The 17,287-nt window shown below is 36.5% G+C and overlaps 1 protein-coding gene across 6 annotated transcripts in view; it reads left to right on the top strand.

Moving 5' to 3' along the window:
* Positions 1-17,287, top strand: part of LOC120341635 (teneurin-3-like) — a 116,976-nt gene that overhangs the window by 69,924 nt on the left and 29,765 nt on the right. For 5 of the 6 annotated variants that reach the window (XM_039410182.2, XM_039410181.2, XM_039410179.2 and 2 more), the window contains 6 exons: positions 2,691-3,077; positions 4,098-4,231; positions 4,310-4,446; positions 14,931-15,071; positions 16,241-16,374; positions 16,813-16,917. In XM_039410182.2, coding sequence (XP_039266116.2) covers positions 2,691-3,077; positions 4,098-4,231; positions 4,310-4,446; positions 14,931-15,071; positions 16,241-16,374; positions 16,813-16,917 — 1,038 coding nt within the window. Of the gene's footprint in view, positions 1-1,311; positions 1,412-2,690; positions 3,078-4,097; positions 4,232-4,309; positions 4,447-14,930; positions 15,072-16,240; positions 16,375-16,812; positions 16,918-17,287 lie in introns of those variants that run through there. The other variant, XM_039410185.2, reaches the window with a different exon arrangement.

The following is a 17,287-nucleotide window of genomic DNA, read 5'->3' as shown; positions in this document are numbered from 1 at the left end:
AGTGTCACTGTGGATTAGGCCAAGTGCGCGGTGCATAAGGTTTTTGGACCAGGGGCCACAAATTTGTAAGTGTGACGTATAAAGTTACATTTTATCAACAATATTTACAGTGTTACAAAAGCAAAAGTGGAAAACAATAAGTATATTGCAATTGCAATCTCAACAAACTACTTTTTAGGTTAAACATCAAAATTTGGTTTTAGTTTTGTTGTGGGAGCATCAATGGGTCCAGTTTGAATCACTTAACCGGCCATTCAATTTGTTTTCTTTCCTGAGACTTAGAACTTGCCTTATGTCATATAAACAGCAGATAGTAACTGTATGTGCTGATTTACCCTATGTATCTGATGTATAATATTACTATAAGACAATAAATTCAGATGGTTTTAGTTTGTGGTCACTGCTGATTTTGGAACAATTCCATCCATAATCCGACCTTTAGTATCAATAAATGTAAACACGCAAAGCATTTCACGGCCAATTTAAAAATATCAGATTCTATCTCAAAATTTACACACGAAATTGGCTGCTAATCGAATTTCATGGATTTTAAAAAAACATTTGATAAATTTCGCCCTGGGCGTAAAGGTCTAAGGATATGGTTTGATGATATCATTGGGGTCAAAGTTTATTATTTAGGATCCATTGATATTTAACACCAGGATTCAAAGGTTAAGGAGTAATGAATGTGACTACCGGATACGAAGGCAGAAGTTGATGGGGGTGTTTCCTGGGCCGGCTGCTTTGTGGTTGTGATGACTTTATCGAATTTATTTATTTACATATCATTTAGTCAATCGTCTAATTTACCGCGGCGCTATAATTCTTTATATTCTCTGTAGCCTTTGGCATTTCAGATCTCGCCTATATCTTCGCTCGAAGATGAGTCTCCTATCATTCTGAGTGAGTGTGTGTGACTTAGCTTTTACCGAAATTTTTCAGTAATCTTTGAACTTCAGTACTAGTGATTAAGACTAATTGCCAATACCCTTGCTTGAAGAATGAGTCTCATTTACTCCTGAATGCGTAATGCACCCCCACAATTATGTATAGTTTTGGTGGTCGCCCGTGACTTTGCTTACAGATGAGTGTTTTTCACTTTCATGTGCGCGTAGCTATTGGCACTTCAGTGGCCTATAGATGACTCTAATTTGCTTTAGAGTTAGTGCGCGTGACCTTGCTTTGAACAAGTTTTCTATATAAACCCTCCAGCGGGTGATTCGTCCGAAATTATTATAATATTCGCCCGAAACCGATATTTTTCATATTTTTTTGTCCGAAGATGTTGAATTCACTTACATTCGGGGTTGCTCTACCGGCTGCAGAATGTATGAAATACAGAGAGCTAGGAATAAGGCTCTCCGCCAGTTGGCGCTCTCAAAGATTTCACCTCGTGATATCGTCAACAGAGGTAAAAGGTCAACCGGAAGTGATGATGTTATAATAAGCATGACGTGTACAAAAACTGTTGCACCATAATGATTCTGCACTTGTATATTTTGCATTTTGGGAAATTCATTTTGTATTTGTTGTGCTCAGTTACAAATGATTCAAGTCCAATGAATATTCTCTTCCAACGAAGCATTCGTCCGATTTCCTAATAGCTAAAACATCGGGCCCAAATATCGCAGGCATCATCTCACTTATTGTACAAAGCCTGCTTCGGAATGTAAGGCGTGAAAAATCGTCGTTTAAAAGCTATAATAAGCATTCATTGTGTACCTAGTCAGTTAACTTTCATCATAACACACAGTCGTTTTTTTCATTTTCAATGTCATCATCATCTTGTATAATTGTGACATCACAGTTGAAGTAATGTGACATAACAGTTGTAGTATTGTTTCATCATCAATGACATAAAATTGCTGTGTAAGGTATCGAAATCTAGTATCGTCATCAAGTCAAAGCGTCTCCAATTACCTTATATAAATCTTGCTAGGATGTATTTCTGCTTATATGTTGCTTATTATCTATGTGCATAACGTATTCTATGGGCTGATTTTTTTTTGGAAACTTATATTTTTATTCATTTTTGGTTTTCGAGCATGTTGTTCAACTAGGATTTCGATGTCCCTTTTAGGAATAATAACTTTCAAATATCGGATTGTCTAGGGACATTCTCTGCAGTATTTTCAGATTTTAATTTTTTCATCATGATATGATTGCGGGGAAATTACAAAACGTCAAATTTTAGTTCGCTCGATTTTGATTAATTTCACATAAATCAGGACCAAATAACAGAAATGATGAAGCAAAGGTTATCTTTTGAACCGATTATATTTTGTGTGTGTGTGCAGAAAAAAAAAGGAATTTTTGAACTTTTTGATTTTTTTGAAAAAATTCCGAATCGTCGTTTGAATCTTCAGGGTTACCCAAAAAGCAGAACCGTTGAATCTCTTAATTACCTTTACGGATGAAAAAAATTTATATAACACTTGAACTTCTGTTTGTGTATGATTGTACCCAAAAGTTTCCGCAATCTAGAACGCTTTGCATAAAAGTTATCTTTAGAATATGTTCTAAATAACTCTGGTATTGTTTTGGGGTCATATATATTAGAAACGACATAAATCTTCCTGCTCTATAACTTCTATATTTGTGTCAGTTTGCAAAAAGATATTTTGAATCCCCTTAAACACATATACATTAGAAATGCATCTAAGATATAGAATTTGATTCTTCTTTTACAGGTGTTTCATCTAACGATACCCACCATTCCTCGGTTCGTTACGAACCAGTTACCGATCGATCCTGCACCCCCCCTTCCCCAGGACGTCACGGTAGTCGTCATCGGTTGCTAGGCAGCAACAAGCACCGATCACCACGCATGACTGACGATGACATTACAGACGAGGATCGTCGCCGCGATTCCAGAGATGATGACGTAGGCGATGACGATGACGACATCGCAAGTATGGATGACGTTATCCGTGCGGAAGAACTCCGACCTTTGAACTCAAGACGTCGTATGTCGTCACCAGTTGTTATAGAACCCCACGTCAGGGATCAATACAGACGAGAATCGTCATCAATTCTCGCTAGAACGAATTCAGGAACAGTCTACGTCACAAAAGCAGGTCAGTCAGGCTTTTTCACATCGTAACTAAAACAAAACTGGGTTCAAACAGCCATTGATACGCAAGGAAATATTATTTTACGGAGTCCCGCAATTTTTCATGTTTGGCATTGCTACCTAATTTATTACACCTCGGGCACTTGGTTGGCACAAAGGTCAAGCTTAAATAATATCCAATTGGGTGGAACGTTGGGCCTAACTTTGATGGCCTTGCAGGCTATAAATCTTGGGTTGAAATCTTATTCCCACTACCTCACTCATGATGTGATAAGATGTTCAGGCAATGCCGAACTGAAAAGTCCCTGGTACTTCAAACTTCAGTGACACTCTTTGACTGCCTATGAACAGCCATGTTCACAGTTGGAGGCTTTTTAAAACCTACTGAAAAATTTTTTTTTATTCCTTACAAATGTCCAACAAAGTCCATTCTTACTAAATCGTTTACAAAACCTAATTACGTTTTAACTTAACAAAATCGATTTCACGGACTTGCAGGAGCAACCGGTAACATTGTTATTATCGATCTGACTTAAAATAGCTTGTTCCGCGGTGGGAGAACAGCCAACTTAAATGCCAAGTTGTTGACTCCTTATTTTATGTGGCTTACTTAAATTTTGAAGGACTGTATGTGACTTTGGCCCCCAGCCATTTTTAATGCATGTACAACGGGTGAGGAGCAAACAGTTAGGCTACAGAGTGTTAATGAAGTCAAAAATTTTTTCAAATTGAGGGAATTTATCGATATCATATACAGTTTGTTGGCCATGCAGGTGTAATAAATAAATGAAGAAAAAACTTGAATAAACACTGATTAAAATAAAACAAACTTGGTTAGGATGTTTTGAGAAATGACTTCATGACAAAATTTCGGAGCTGTAACGTAACTTTGCGAACACCCTGTGTATCGTTTGCTTCTAACCAGGCATGCTACCAGTATGGTAGCAACCATTCGCTATTATATATATTTGTCTGATAATATATCAAATCTTCCTAAGTTTATATTTTTTAAACTTCTTATTAGGTCCTACAACTTTACCTATTGAACCACGTCATCAAATGGGACTTCCGCGAATGGGAACTGGGCTTCCGCCTTCCGGTTCCACGTCACAAAACACAGTTCCGCACGGAGGAACACCGAATTTATACAAGCCTCAAGTAAGTTATTTTCAACAAACACAATAACACATACAAAGTCTTTTTTCGTCACTTTTATACTTATAACGTAATATACAGAAACCGAATTCACTCGTGACGTCACGATTACCTACATCACAAACAGAGCAATTTGACCCCGTCGTCATGACAACGTTGAAACCAACGCACGAAGCTGACCAATCAGGATGGAATTACGTTGGAAGTCCAGAAGTCAGGTACGATAGTCGAGCTTTCTTGCTAAATTTGTCTCTTTTGTTTTGTTTAAAACTCATTATTTTCCCCACCAGTCATAGTGAGGTAGTTGGCGACATACATTTTCTGAGTTCAGAGAACCTGCTGTCACTAAGTTCGATACAAAAAACAAGCTGTTCTCAAAATTCTGAATCCCACCACCGCATTCCTTTGCCTTTTCAAAACTTCATTCCCCCCACTGAAATTTTTTAAACTCTAATGCGGCATATGCAAGTGACACCTGGTGAAACTCGTTATCAGGCTTTGCATTGTTTAAGCAGTTTATAGTATGTCCCTAAGAAGAATATTAGTAATACTACAAGCAAATACAATAATTCTACTTCTACCTCATGTTATTATTTATAGAAAAAATAAACATTTTTAACGAGTTTGTAACCACAAGTTTTGAAATGGCCCGGAACAAGAGAACATTTGTTTTTGGTTATTTTCGTTTCGCTAGTTCGTTCCGCGCGATTTTCTCCCTGGGATTCCTGGTTGAATGGGGTTTTCAACATTTCACAGTTCCATTCATGCGTCACAGTGGTTCACAGCGGTCCCAGACGACACGCTATTTATTCATTCACAATGGATTTGTAAACTAGTTTTTGCAAATATTTCGCAAGTATGATGCAAGCTTGGGCCATACACGAAAATTGAATTATCCATAATCCATAATTGAATGTGTGAAGATTGGAAACTGGGATAATTATTCAATTTTTACAAACGCTCACCCGTGGCTGGATATTTCGATGTTTTTAAGTCTATATTAGGACAGTTCTAGAGCAATGAATAGAAAAAGAATTGCTATCCAATCAGTAATATTTCAATATCATAGAGATGCAAACGGTTACCACGTGACATGAAAGTTCTTGAAAATTGAATATGACATAGTATCTAGGTTTCGCAACGTTTTTGCGCCTTCGTTTTTTAGGACAAGGGTGGCTATACAACCACCATTATTTCAAGAATTTAGACCCTAGAATTTAAGATGAGCAACGTAACTTCGTCTTTTCGACAACCTTCATAACTTCTGATAATTTAGCAGTTACACTAGCAGAACAATGATAAAATTCTCTCGCGGACCCGGTTGAGATATGGGCGCTACAACAGATAGCGAAGCTTCAACGACCATCAAGATAACTAAACTGCGACTTCAGTCACAATCAGCCCAGCCTAAACCTAAACCGAGATTCACCTCAAAAACATCTTCTCCTATCTAACTATATTCAAATATTCATAAATTCTAAAACAAAGAAAAAAATTCCTTCATCGTTTCGCAGACAATCCGTCGTCGGTGGTTGTGTGTGTGATAACAAACTAATTATTTTGTAATAATAAACTTACTTGTTACGTAATAATAAAAGGAAACCAATTAGCGACGATATGACAGCATAGAAAATGCAAATCTTGTTGCAAATAGTTTTGACAATTTAAATTAATATTAAACTGTTTTTCATCTATGCCATTGGGTTTGAGAAAAGAGCTACCCAATCTACCTTTGCTAGTTTCGTGACAAATATTTTTAGTGGGCTGTTCTAGAGGTCAAAGCGTTTGATTTCCGATAACTACCGTATGATGGCGATGCAGATTACAAATCGCAGGTTCGATTGCCAACCATCTCAAACTTGGCAGGCAATGCCGAACCAGTAAATTCCGATCTTCAAGAATAGTAGGCTTCTATCAGTGGAAACTGTACATAAAACCACTGACCGACTCGGACAAACTAGAAATCAGTACAAACATTCAAATGCAATATAACACAACAATTTTTTGATCTGTGTCTACTCATACTTTTGACACTGAAAAATTATAGTTTTGTGTTTTATCTGCCGATTTGTGACGTCATAAGTAACCGCTGATTGATTGGGGAGGGGCCGGCTATTGATTTGTATTGAAAGTTGGCGGCCGTTGAAAGAATAATGAAATGAGCATATTTTGGGAATAAAATTATTGGATGGATTTTTTTCCTTGTTTGGAATTCAAACTTTGGATTGCCTTGTGTTTTATTTACCGGCAATTTCAAAATTTCGAGAATATTTTACCTTTTTTGTTCACAGCATTAGTCAAACTAAAGTGGATAATTATTATGGAAAGTGTTTCAGATATCAAGTACGATTTATCATATTTTATCTGCGGCCAAGTGTCGGGCCATACGCTAAGATAGCCAAAATGTTGTTCTTTGTGTATTTAAAACTCCAAAAACCGTTTTTTGGGGATTATTTTGTCGAAATTAATAAAAATCAACTTTTAGGGTAAAATCTTGTTTATGCAAGAATCAAACCTCCTAATTTTTCTTAATTTTTAAAATTTAATCTCCCTATCAGTCAAACCCTGAGGTCGGGAGGTTAATCGAATTTAAAAAAACAACTCGACGATTGATTGGCTGATTTCATTCTCAGTCATGCATGATATATGAGTGTGAACGACTTTTTCACCTTACACTAAAGTCTCTGCTTCCACTGATACCAATTCCGTATGGTTCAGCATTCCCAGCCCCATTTATTTCACCCCGGTGAGGTGGTGGGGTCATGCTTTCAGGTTGTTCCATGTTCGACCTATCGAACAAAAACTAGCATATTTGAATATTTTGATGTTTAGAATTATAAAATTAACTCAAAAACCTTGCAAAACAGTGAAAAACTGTCAAAAAACATCAAAAACTTTGTAATTACTCCAGCCGAAAATCAAAAACTGAATCATAGGCTCATATTTGCATAACAATATTTGTTATTGTGCTTAAAGTCGAGGTCAGTAATTTAAACGGTGATTGATATTGTGTATATTGAGAGGTTGATTGCAGCAGTTTGTATCCTCTTACTTACACAAAGGCGGATAGAAAAGAACTGTAGTCAGTTACAGAAAGACAGAGAGAAGGGACAATTAATTACTTAAACGGTTCTTCAATATCCACTCAATATAACTTTCATAATTTTTGCTACAGTTTGTTTGCAGTCAGTGCACCCAAGAGCAGAAAGAAAACAGCAGTGGTTAGATACTCTACTCTAAGAAACCATATATTACACACAAGCCATTAAAAAATCAAAAATTGAATACAAATAATTAATTTTTGGTACAATTTTTTTTGCGTTTAGTTCTTCTAAAGGTAGACAGAAAAGAGCAGTACTTGTATACGCGCTACTCTAGGCAACCATATAACATACACAAGCCATAAAAACTCGTGTCGATTCAGAAATGCCTAACCGCCTCCAAACACCTAATACATCAAAATTTATCAATGTCAATTAGTAGATTGCCCTCTTTAAGCTATATTGCGTATACAAACATCCATCAGTGTTGTACACATGGTTAGCCTAATCCACACCGCTATATTGGGTGTTATGTCGCAAATCGCACTAATCGCCAAACCAAAAGCGTCGCATCGTCTGCACCACAAAATGGTGGAAGACAAAAATAGTCATGGACCGCCCATATGATGCTTATGTCATTCGTATTGTCTTGGAACCATAGCTGCGAATATTGCTTTAAGACCATAGCTGCGAATAGTTCAGTCGATACCATTTGTGGGAAAACTATTTCCGCGAAAAAGTCGATATCTTCTACATGGCGTTTTTTACGCAATTCTCTCATAATAAATCTTTGTTTTATAAGAAGACACTGATAAAAAACGAGCTACAGTGCTAAGTTTTTTACGTTAGTTAGTCTCCATTTTCACTTTAGTGGCCAAGGGACCCAACTTCGGATGTTCCTTCAAATCGGGCCATTTTTCATTCTCTCTTTTTTCAATGATTCACTTTACTCTTGTTATATACAGCACCATTACCCAGAATATCTAACTTGAAATTGCGTTAGAAATGCCTGCCTAATCCGTTTTTGAATATACAAAGGCGCCGGATTGTCTGTGCTTGCTGGTGTGAGCATAAACTGCAAGTCATTCATGTGGAACATTATGAAACTGAACCTAATTTGGTAAGAATTTTGATGGGATTCGTTCGGTCTATTTATCGGTTAGCGCGGTGGACGGTGTCGCAAGTTATTAAGCCCACCGTTAAAAAAGGGGCGTATCAAGATCAATGCCCCTACAGAGGAGAACATTCAAAAAGAGATTGCTATCAAATATTCATTCCCAACATATGGCGTTCCAGAAATATAGTAGCTCCTTGAATATAAGTGAATTCTCGTATAAATCCTTCATCAAAGCCTAGAGTTAAAACCTATTACGGCTTCCTCCACCCTCAAGTCCAAGCATCTGAAACAAATAACTGACTACCTAATCCCATACCGGTACTTGACATAGACTGCGATAGTAACCTGACCGGGGGGCAGTGTTTCGCCATATGGTAAGTCGGCTTATCGGCTTTCCTCTCACCCAGGATGAATAAGAAATTTATATCATATCATGAATGAACTTACATGAATCAACAATGACATTTCTATCAAATTTACAGTGCATGTTGAATACACGAACGTACAAAATTAATTAGGTTTCGCTAAGTGGGGTCAAGGTCATGTATATAAAGTCAAGGTCGAATATTTATATTCCTCATGTAACATACTAATAGATCTGAACTTGTTTTATCCAACTATAGTTAATTGACTCGCGGTTTTGTCTTTTGATTTATGGAGTTCGTGGTCTCACATGTTACTGAGCTTGGGTCGTTATTTTTTAACAGTTACGATGCACATGTGTGTCAATCGTGCTAGTGAAGGGCCATAGACATAGCGTTATATATTTAGTAATATTTCCATACACAACTAAACTGTAAGTCATGGATGGGGCGCACCCGTCTCTGCCAAATGTAGAAATAGGGAAATTGCAGCTTGTCATTATATCGTTAATATATGTTGAAAGTACTCTACCTCGAGATATAGCGTATCCATAACAATTTGCAAAAGGAATTAATTGATACCATATGTTGTTTTGGTACCCATATATCTATTAAATGGAGTAAAAATATTTGAACAATTACTGATAAACAACAAACCTGGTTGAGATATATTGATAACTGACTTCGTAACAAAATTTAAATTGCAAAGGGACATTGTGGACACCCTTTATATGTATAGTTGAATGTATTCGATAGTTCACTTTTGTGGTTTAAAACGGTACTGTAGTAAGAACGGTTTTAATGGTCAACCGTTTTCAGTTAAGGTAATAAACCGGAATCTAGAACTTGAGTAGGAATGACTGTAACTGATTTCTGGTCCCATTTGTACTTATATCCCAGATTCGGACGTGCACATACGGCCTATTTTTCGAGCGGAGCAATACAGACTGGAATGAGGCGTTACGAACAATCGCGCTAACGTTCACCCAATCTTTGAAATTTGTCTAAATTTTGGTTTAAATCACGTAAAATAAACATTGTTGACAAGGTAACTTAAAGATTAATGTTACTTGTTGAAAAAGGATGATTTCAGCGCAAAAATGATCGATTATTCTCTAGTTTTTACTTTTTAGCAAAACATGGGAATTAGACACAGTGTTGAAAATTTGCGCCTCGCTTCGGTCAATTAATTGAATTGGTGATTGCTTAGCCTGTAATAACTTATTTGAGAATTGCCTTATACCGCAATTTTGAGGCAGTGCTCTGGCATGGATTTGCCAATTTCAAATAAAAACCCGAATTTCTTTCCCAAAATCATGAAACATTGTTCTAGAACCTAGAGCTTTCTTCAGCTGGAAGAAAATACAGAAACTAAGATGAGAAAACTCATTTTTTGCGCAACGAATACCCATCCATATATATTCACAACCTCTTATTGTACTGTGAATATAAAAATTTTTTTTTTTTTTAAATCGCAAGTTTAAAATTCTTTAAAGAGACTTGATTGACTCGGAACTTTCCAATATTACATTGCTTCATTTTCGTATTGATACAAGTAAACAGGGTGAGGTCGCCTGCAGTTCAATAGCGATACCGTAGTACCTACCCATTGTAATACAGCTAGTTGCATGGCACGTTCAGCTATATATATGATCCAGCCAGAAGTTCAATTCCAGAATATTTTTCAAAAATTTAATCACGGTAGAGCAGTATTCGGTTTTAACGGTCTGTGGTTTTGGTCCTTTTGTCCGTGTGTTTTATCGGATTTACCGGCCCTTATTCCGTTCCGCTTCATTGAGTCTTTCCGATCGATTAACAGCGTTAAGAACCGGAAAATTTAATTTTAAATATCCTCTGCCAAGCCAAGGCTGAAGCAAATTTTTCTATTATGTTCGGGCCATGGTTGGTTAAAGCTTCATAATGTTGAATTTCATCAATGGCCGTGTTTGTTTGAAGATAATGTTACAATAATATTCGCACCCGCATCCGGCACGCATGCTTACCCATAAAAGGGTTCTCGGGGTCCTTTTTCACCCACTATTTGGGGGTCGAATTACATTTCTGTGTCTATTTCTGTCGAATATGCATTTTTGTCGCCCTAGTTAGGCCGCTAAGAAGATAAAATTTCCAAATTATGCTAAAAAGTAGGATTAGGCGACTTCTAGACTGAAGAATTGTTTCCAAAAAAGTACAGTTTACTTGCGTTTAAGCGAACGTAAATGAACGTATTTTCAAACGACGATTGCTCGAACTATATGTTTTATTTTACCTACAATCGCCCGATTTTTCATTTGTATAAGAGACAAAAGCATCAAATTTCCACGCAGCTAAAATCATGTACCGATTTTCTGCGTAGAAACAAAATTGATTAGAGGCGATAATTCTGCCAATTTAGTTTAATATTCGAAGAGTGCAATTTTGTGTAGGCAGTTTTCGACTGGTGTTTCGATATATATGTACGGTATAACTACGGTCACAATTTGCACCTTCAAAAGAATGAAAATCCACAGAGATTATTCAAAGCGTGAAATTTCCACAGGTTTATAATCCCCATGTCTATGAGATTTCCGCGTAGGATCTAAATTTAATTGATACGAGATATTCTATGCTAATATGTTTTGAATTTACAATTCTTGAATATCAAATTAAATTTTGGATTTCCGTAAGCATGACGTCACAAAATCCGTCACGCGTTTAATAAACCAAAGCTCTCAATGTCGAGCCTATTATTTGAGAAATTCACGAGGAAATAATGGAAATGCGGAAATTGGGGGATTATCAGAAAAATGTCGCCGTAAACGTCAGTTTAGAATCAATCCCGTATGGTCGTTTAAGAAAAGTACTCTTAATGATAGGTATTAGGGCGACAAAATATAGTTTTTTTTTTTTTTATAAAGGGTGATTTAGGTATTAAGCGGGCTTAGGGTCGAGACGTGAAGTTCTCGTAGTAGGCGAGACTCATGGAAAGTTTCGTGACATCGCTTTGAGCAAATTTTTCATAAATAAAGGCATGTTTTAGGACTTTAGTTAGAATGGTTCTACCAGTTGCCAGTCCCAGGTCCATGGACTGGATTCGATTAACCAGAAAAATCTTCTGACGAGCCAATGGACTATGAAAAGCATAGGTGTTGCTTTGCTTTCTAGATCTTACGCTTTTATCGTAACGTAACGTAACGTAATCGTGGATGTATCGAGGGATTAAGTATGGCCCATATTAGAATAAAGCACTTGCTTTTATTTATTTTCAACGATAAACCGGAAATGGATTTTGAAACGTTTTCAAATTTTTTTCATTGTTGCGTAACAAAGCTGAAAGGCACGCCTTTATAACAAGTTGAAAGATTGAAACATGATATGAATGTGGGTGGCAGATAATAATTACGTAATACAAATCATGACGTCATCAGTATTATAATTTAAGGTCATTTTCATGCATAGTTCATATACGAATCCTCCATTCCATTATTTCTTTAAATCTTTGAAAAACCATCCGCGCCCAGCTTTGCGTTAATCCCATTCCAGACATCCCTAAGTTAATAGCTTGCCAAGTCCATTTACTCACACCCACATTATAGCAATCATACTTACAGGGGCCGGAGATAAAATTCAACGTACTTCTACGGCCCACGTTCGGTGGAGGATAAGAATTATACCGGAATTTCAAAAGCTAATGCACACATTAGTGACCTCTAACATTTGACCTTTAACACCAGGTCTATGACCTTTATTATGTTATCTGCTGTCCACTAAGTGGTCAGCGTGTACTGTGCATACACAGAACTCAATGATATGACCAGAGTGTAATTTGAAAATGAGTTCCTTTATTAAATAATTTGATTAAAAATGGCCTTAGTTGCTTCATAGGTTCGAAAAACTGGCTCAATAATTTAAAAATCATCATTTGAATTGGAATTTATTCATTGGACTAACGACTAATGAAAAAACGAATTTGTTGTCTGCTACAAGTTTACTACAATTTATGACGTCAAAATTCTGTTAAGATATAGCAGACGACTAATCAAAATCGGCAGATGACATCTATACAATGGAATGCTTTGAAACGACTTTTTGTTGTCTTATCTTCTGTCATTTGCTTTATCATTCCTAATGACGTCATCAAGTTATTACGTCATTAAATCGGCATAAGGTTATTGTTTTCGCATTTCAAAATCATACCGTACCTTTCGAATGACGGCATCAAACTATTACATCATGATATAGGACATATTGCTTTGTTTTGATCCAAAACTTATGACCATACCTTCTGGGAGACGTCATTAAATCATTACGTCATATACAGTTCTCGGCGCTGAAATATCCCTAACTAAGCCTTCGTTTTGTTTGGCAACGACCCCAAGCACCCCGACACTGTATTAATCTTTATCATACGATCTAACTGTTGTTGGAATTGATTTCAAAGCACCGGGAACCGCGGACGGGACGATGGGCGCCTTGATCATGGGGCCAGACGCATAAGGGTATAAATTACCCACTTGGATTTGGAATGCTTGAGCCTCCAGCTATCTAAACAAACTGGGAATGAAGATTTTAGAACATTTTATTTCATTTTATGTTTGTTTTCATAATGTTGTTAATCTAATCTTAGGCTAGTCGCTGCTGGGTAACTAGTATTACTTTAATGACGTCTTCCTTCACCCTGATATTCTGTTAGTATATTTTTACAGTTCAGTGTTGTTCAGTGTGTTTTCGGTATAATGAGAAATTAATCAATGATTATCGCATATCTATTACTATTCATGCGTCATTTTACCCTGATCACTTCTAATCCTATCAAGTCGTTGATAAACTGTCATATCGCAAATTGCAATTTATTCGATACCTGTCACTCATTGTGAATAGATCAAACAAGTTATAAAATTTGTGAAATAAAAAGTCGCTCTTGCTGACGCCATGACGATATAAGTCGAATCGCCATTTTACTTTGCTTTTTTAACCAGTAGTGCAACCTAATACAAGCATACGGGTATTTCAGTATTTGTATCGAAAACTCTCAAATATCGGATTTCCACCCCAAAAAATATCGCCAAATACAACATAAACAATAGAACGGGAGCGGAATGTCAAATTAACGTCTTTTCTGCTGTTTACTTGAAACATAGCTCTACTTTTGAAAATATTCAAATATGGTTTTGACATTTTTCATCTAAACAGGGGAAAACAATACAATGTGCAAGCATAACTTTTCCTACCTTATCATTAACAAATGGGACGTTACTATTTCGTTGTTACATCACATGGGACGTCATAAGCTATAATGACGTCACAAATCACGATCGCTGACAGAGAGAGATAAATCGTCCGCTTTGAGTTTTTAATTAAATATTTGTCTGTTTACATGCACTTGACTTCGGGTCGGGAGTGGATGCCTTCTTTCGTTCGTTAATAACGTAACAAGATTATATTTTTAGACTTTTACGGCTTCAAAAACGCGAAAATTTCCCAAAAATGCCACATTTTAAGGCAAAAATCTACTTTTTCGAGTTCGACTCACAATTTTTAGTTAAATCTCCATAGTGCTTACAACCAATATCCTACAAAATACGTTTCGTCTACTATTGTTCTTCTATTTAAATTGATGCTACCACGAAAATCAATGAAGTACAAAACAGCAGCATTGGCTGCCCACCCATAACATTCGATTATTCTGACCAGTTACACATGAATGATTTCTGGTCACGAAGGAGTACTAAGCAAGGCCCAACTCATTTTTTGTTTGCACAGTTGAAAGCTGTGAGCACTGAAGGGTATATTAAAGCCAGTAGCAATGAGTTCTCACCATGTAAGGTCCACGGATAATTCGCGCTTTCATATACGGCATATCTACGGATTATAATAGGCCCAAACAAGGCATTATTTTCTGACCATGAACTCTCCTGGCAAAGTGCGAACCTTTTTTTTCACATTTGGTGAATCTTTTGTGTGGATTTGAGTTAGATTAAAAGCTCAATGAATGCGAAGGTGAAATATGTATGGGAGATTCGCATTCATTTGTAACACGATAGCGATTACGGAAGAATTCTTCTTTCTAAATGTAATTTTAATGTATATCGATAACATCGGGGCTCATCGTCGTTGCTGGACAATATGGCGTTTGTAAACCATCGCTTTACTAGGATTCTTCTTTGTATATCATTGACCATTTATTTGTATTTCTGTTACAGAAGTCCTTATCCATTCTCATCGGGGGTTTCTCCTCCCCACAGACACTCAGTTACGACACCTAGTGGAGAGGACACAGCGGCAAGGTTCATGAGCAAGAGACCTTCGATCGCCAACGCTTACAATCCAACAAGACATATCGGGTATGTACTAATGAGACGTCGGTCAGGTTGCCACTCAAAAAGATATTATGACGTCATATTTTATATATATATTGTGATGTCATATTTTAATTATGACGTCAAATTTTAAACGTTTTAAGAGCTAATAATTCAATTATTTATTTTTTTCGCTTCCAAATGGCTCTTGTTAAACAGATTCTGGCATGATGACGCCATAGTTCATATTTTGTGATGTCTCATTTTTAATTATTACGCCACTTTACTGGCATCTTCACAGAAACATTCATCAGCTTTTTATAAATCGCTCAAAATGTCGTAGCACTGATATTGGTAATATTTTTCATTTATTTCCACGTTTAAAGAAATCAATATCGTTTGATTGTGCGAAATATCGAAAATACCACTGATTGAAATTAAGAGTATTACTTATCCTTTATGTATATTAGTTAAGAGTAAAGTGGACGAAAACACATCAATCTAGGATTTATGCTCATCATTATTATGACGTGTGGAGTCACGTGACATTTTCAAATATTCATGAAACACAATGAACCAAACAAATACAACCTGTTATGCTTGACCGAAGACCGGTTACTAAATTTATCCAAAACATGTTTTGAGACAAAAATAATTGTTTTTTAATCAAAATGATCGATTTTATGTCTTTTTGTTGAATTTTCGCTGGAATAATTTTGTTTTCTCACAAAAATCGATTGATTCTTAATTATTAACTCATAATAATAGTTGCAAACATGCGATTGGCCTTATGACGTTGGACCATTATAACGTAAACAATGTTGGATACTTTTACCAACGGTCGTTCATGACTTGTATGCCATATGATATTGTTAGGTCATCTCTAATTACCTTGCTTATTATTGAATAAAATAAAATTTGTCCACACATTTATATGCACTGATACAACATAGTTTTCAATTACATCCTTATTTGCGTTTCGTACATAGTTTCGCATCTGTTTACTACATACGTCAGGAATCTCATGACGTCATCAGTAGACACAGTAGACATGTTAAAATCAAAAAGGGGGATGATACTTGAAAACGAATATTGTTCTCAGATTACAATTTCTATTCGTTACATTATACTCATTCGGTTACGTCATAGTTTTATGACGTCATCATAGGTTTGTTTGAAGCAAATTTTAATTTGTAATATTTTGCTTTTTTCAGCAACTCGCAGTTCGATAGCACCGGTTTCAAATGTTTCAAGAATAAATTTTCATCTCGATGTTCATGGAAATGCGCCGCCATCACTTTCATACTTTTCACAATTCTACTCGTCGCCCTTGTCGCGTACTTTTTAGGTAAAATATTAATTATAGTTTGTGACCGGGGGTGTAATGTAACTGTTAAACTATTTTTCTCTGTTGCCATTACGGAGTTCTTATATACGGAATTGGTGCATATACTCATGAAACAAATCCGTTTGTTATTGAACAGTCATTGTGAATTGGAATGGCCTCCTTTGTAGAGGTATGTTGTGCTGTCATATAGACGGCAGGTTTGTAATAGAGATGGATATATCTTACTAATCGCAACTTAAATGAACTCCGCTATTCATCTCAGCTATATAGACAGCAGGTTTTATTTTTGTGGCAGATTTGCAATGCCAATAAAGTGCAACGTTCTATATGGAGGCTCTGCCTATATCCATTAGAAAAATGGTGGTAAATGTGCTCAGTACAAGTGTTGGGAATAAGGTGATGTTCCTCATCCTCTAACTTCTCTAATTTTACTTCCAGTTCAATCACTTGCCGCTTCCCCACTCATCGAATCCGACGTCAGTTGTTTGGTTACAAAAGGACCGACGGGGAACGCCGGAGTTACTGTTGTAAATGGGAACACTGGTAAGTCTTATTTCTACCTTTGTATTACTTGTTCAGCAAATTAGCAAACTTGAATAATGGTCTTACATGATATGAAGAAAAATACCTTGCACAATTTGTTAGATTGCTGTTGTCATCCCTGTTTCCCAGATAAACAATTTATTTTCGTTATCGTCGCATGTGGATCTTCTATCTGTACTCTGTACACTTTGAGTTAGGTCCCTTTGTGCTGATGCAGATACCAATATATAGACCCTATAGCATTGGTCGCCTGTAACTCTCATTCTCTTTCCGGTTTTAGTTTAGGTCTTCAGTTTTTGACCTGAGCGAATTCGCCCAAAAACCTAAATTTAGTTCTTTTGGGCGAATGAGTGGTTTGCATGCAACTATT

The sequence above is a fragment of the Styela clava genome, chromosome 14 (assembly GCF_964204865.1).
Source record: "Styela clava chromosome 14, kaStyClav1.hap1.2, whole genome shotgun sequence".
NCBI classification, from domain to species: domain Eukaryota; kingdom Metazoa; phylum Chordata; class Ascidiacea; order Stolidobranchia; family Styelidae; genus Styela; species Styela clava.
The sequence above is the reverse complement of the archived record's forward strand: the minus strand, read 5'-3'. Positions and strand labels throughout refer to the sequence as shown.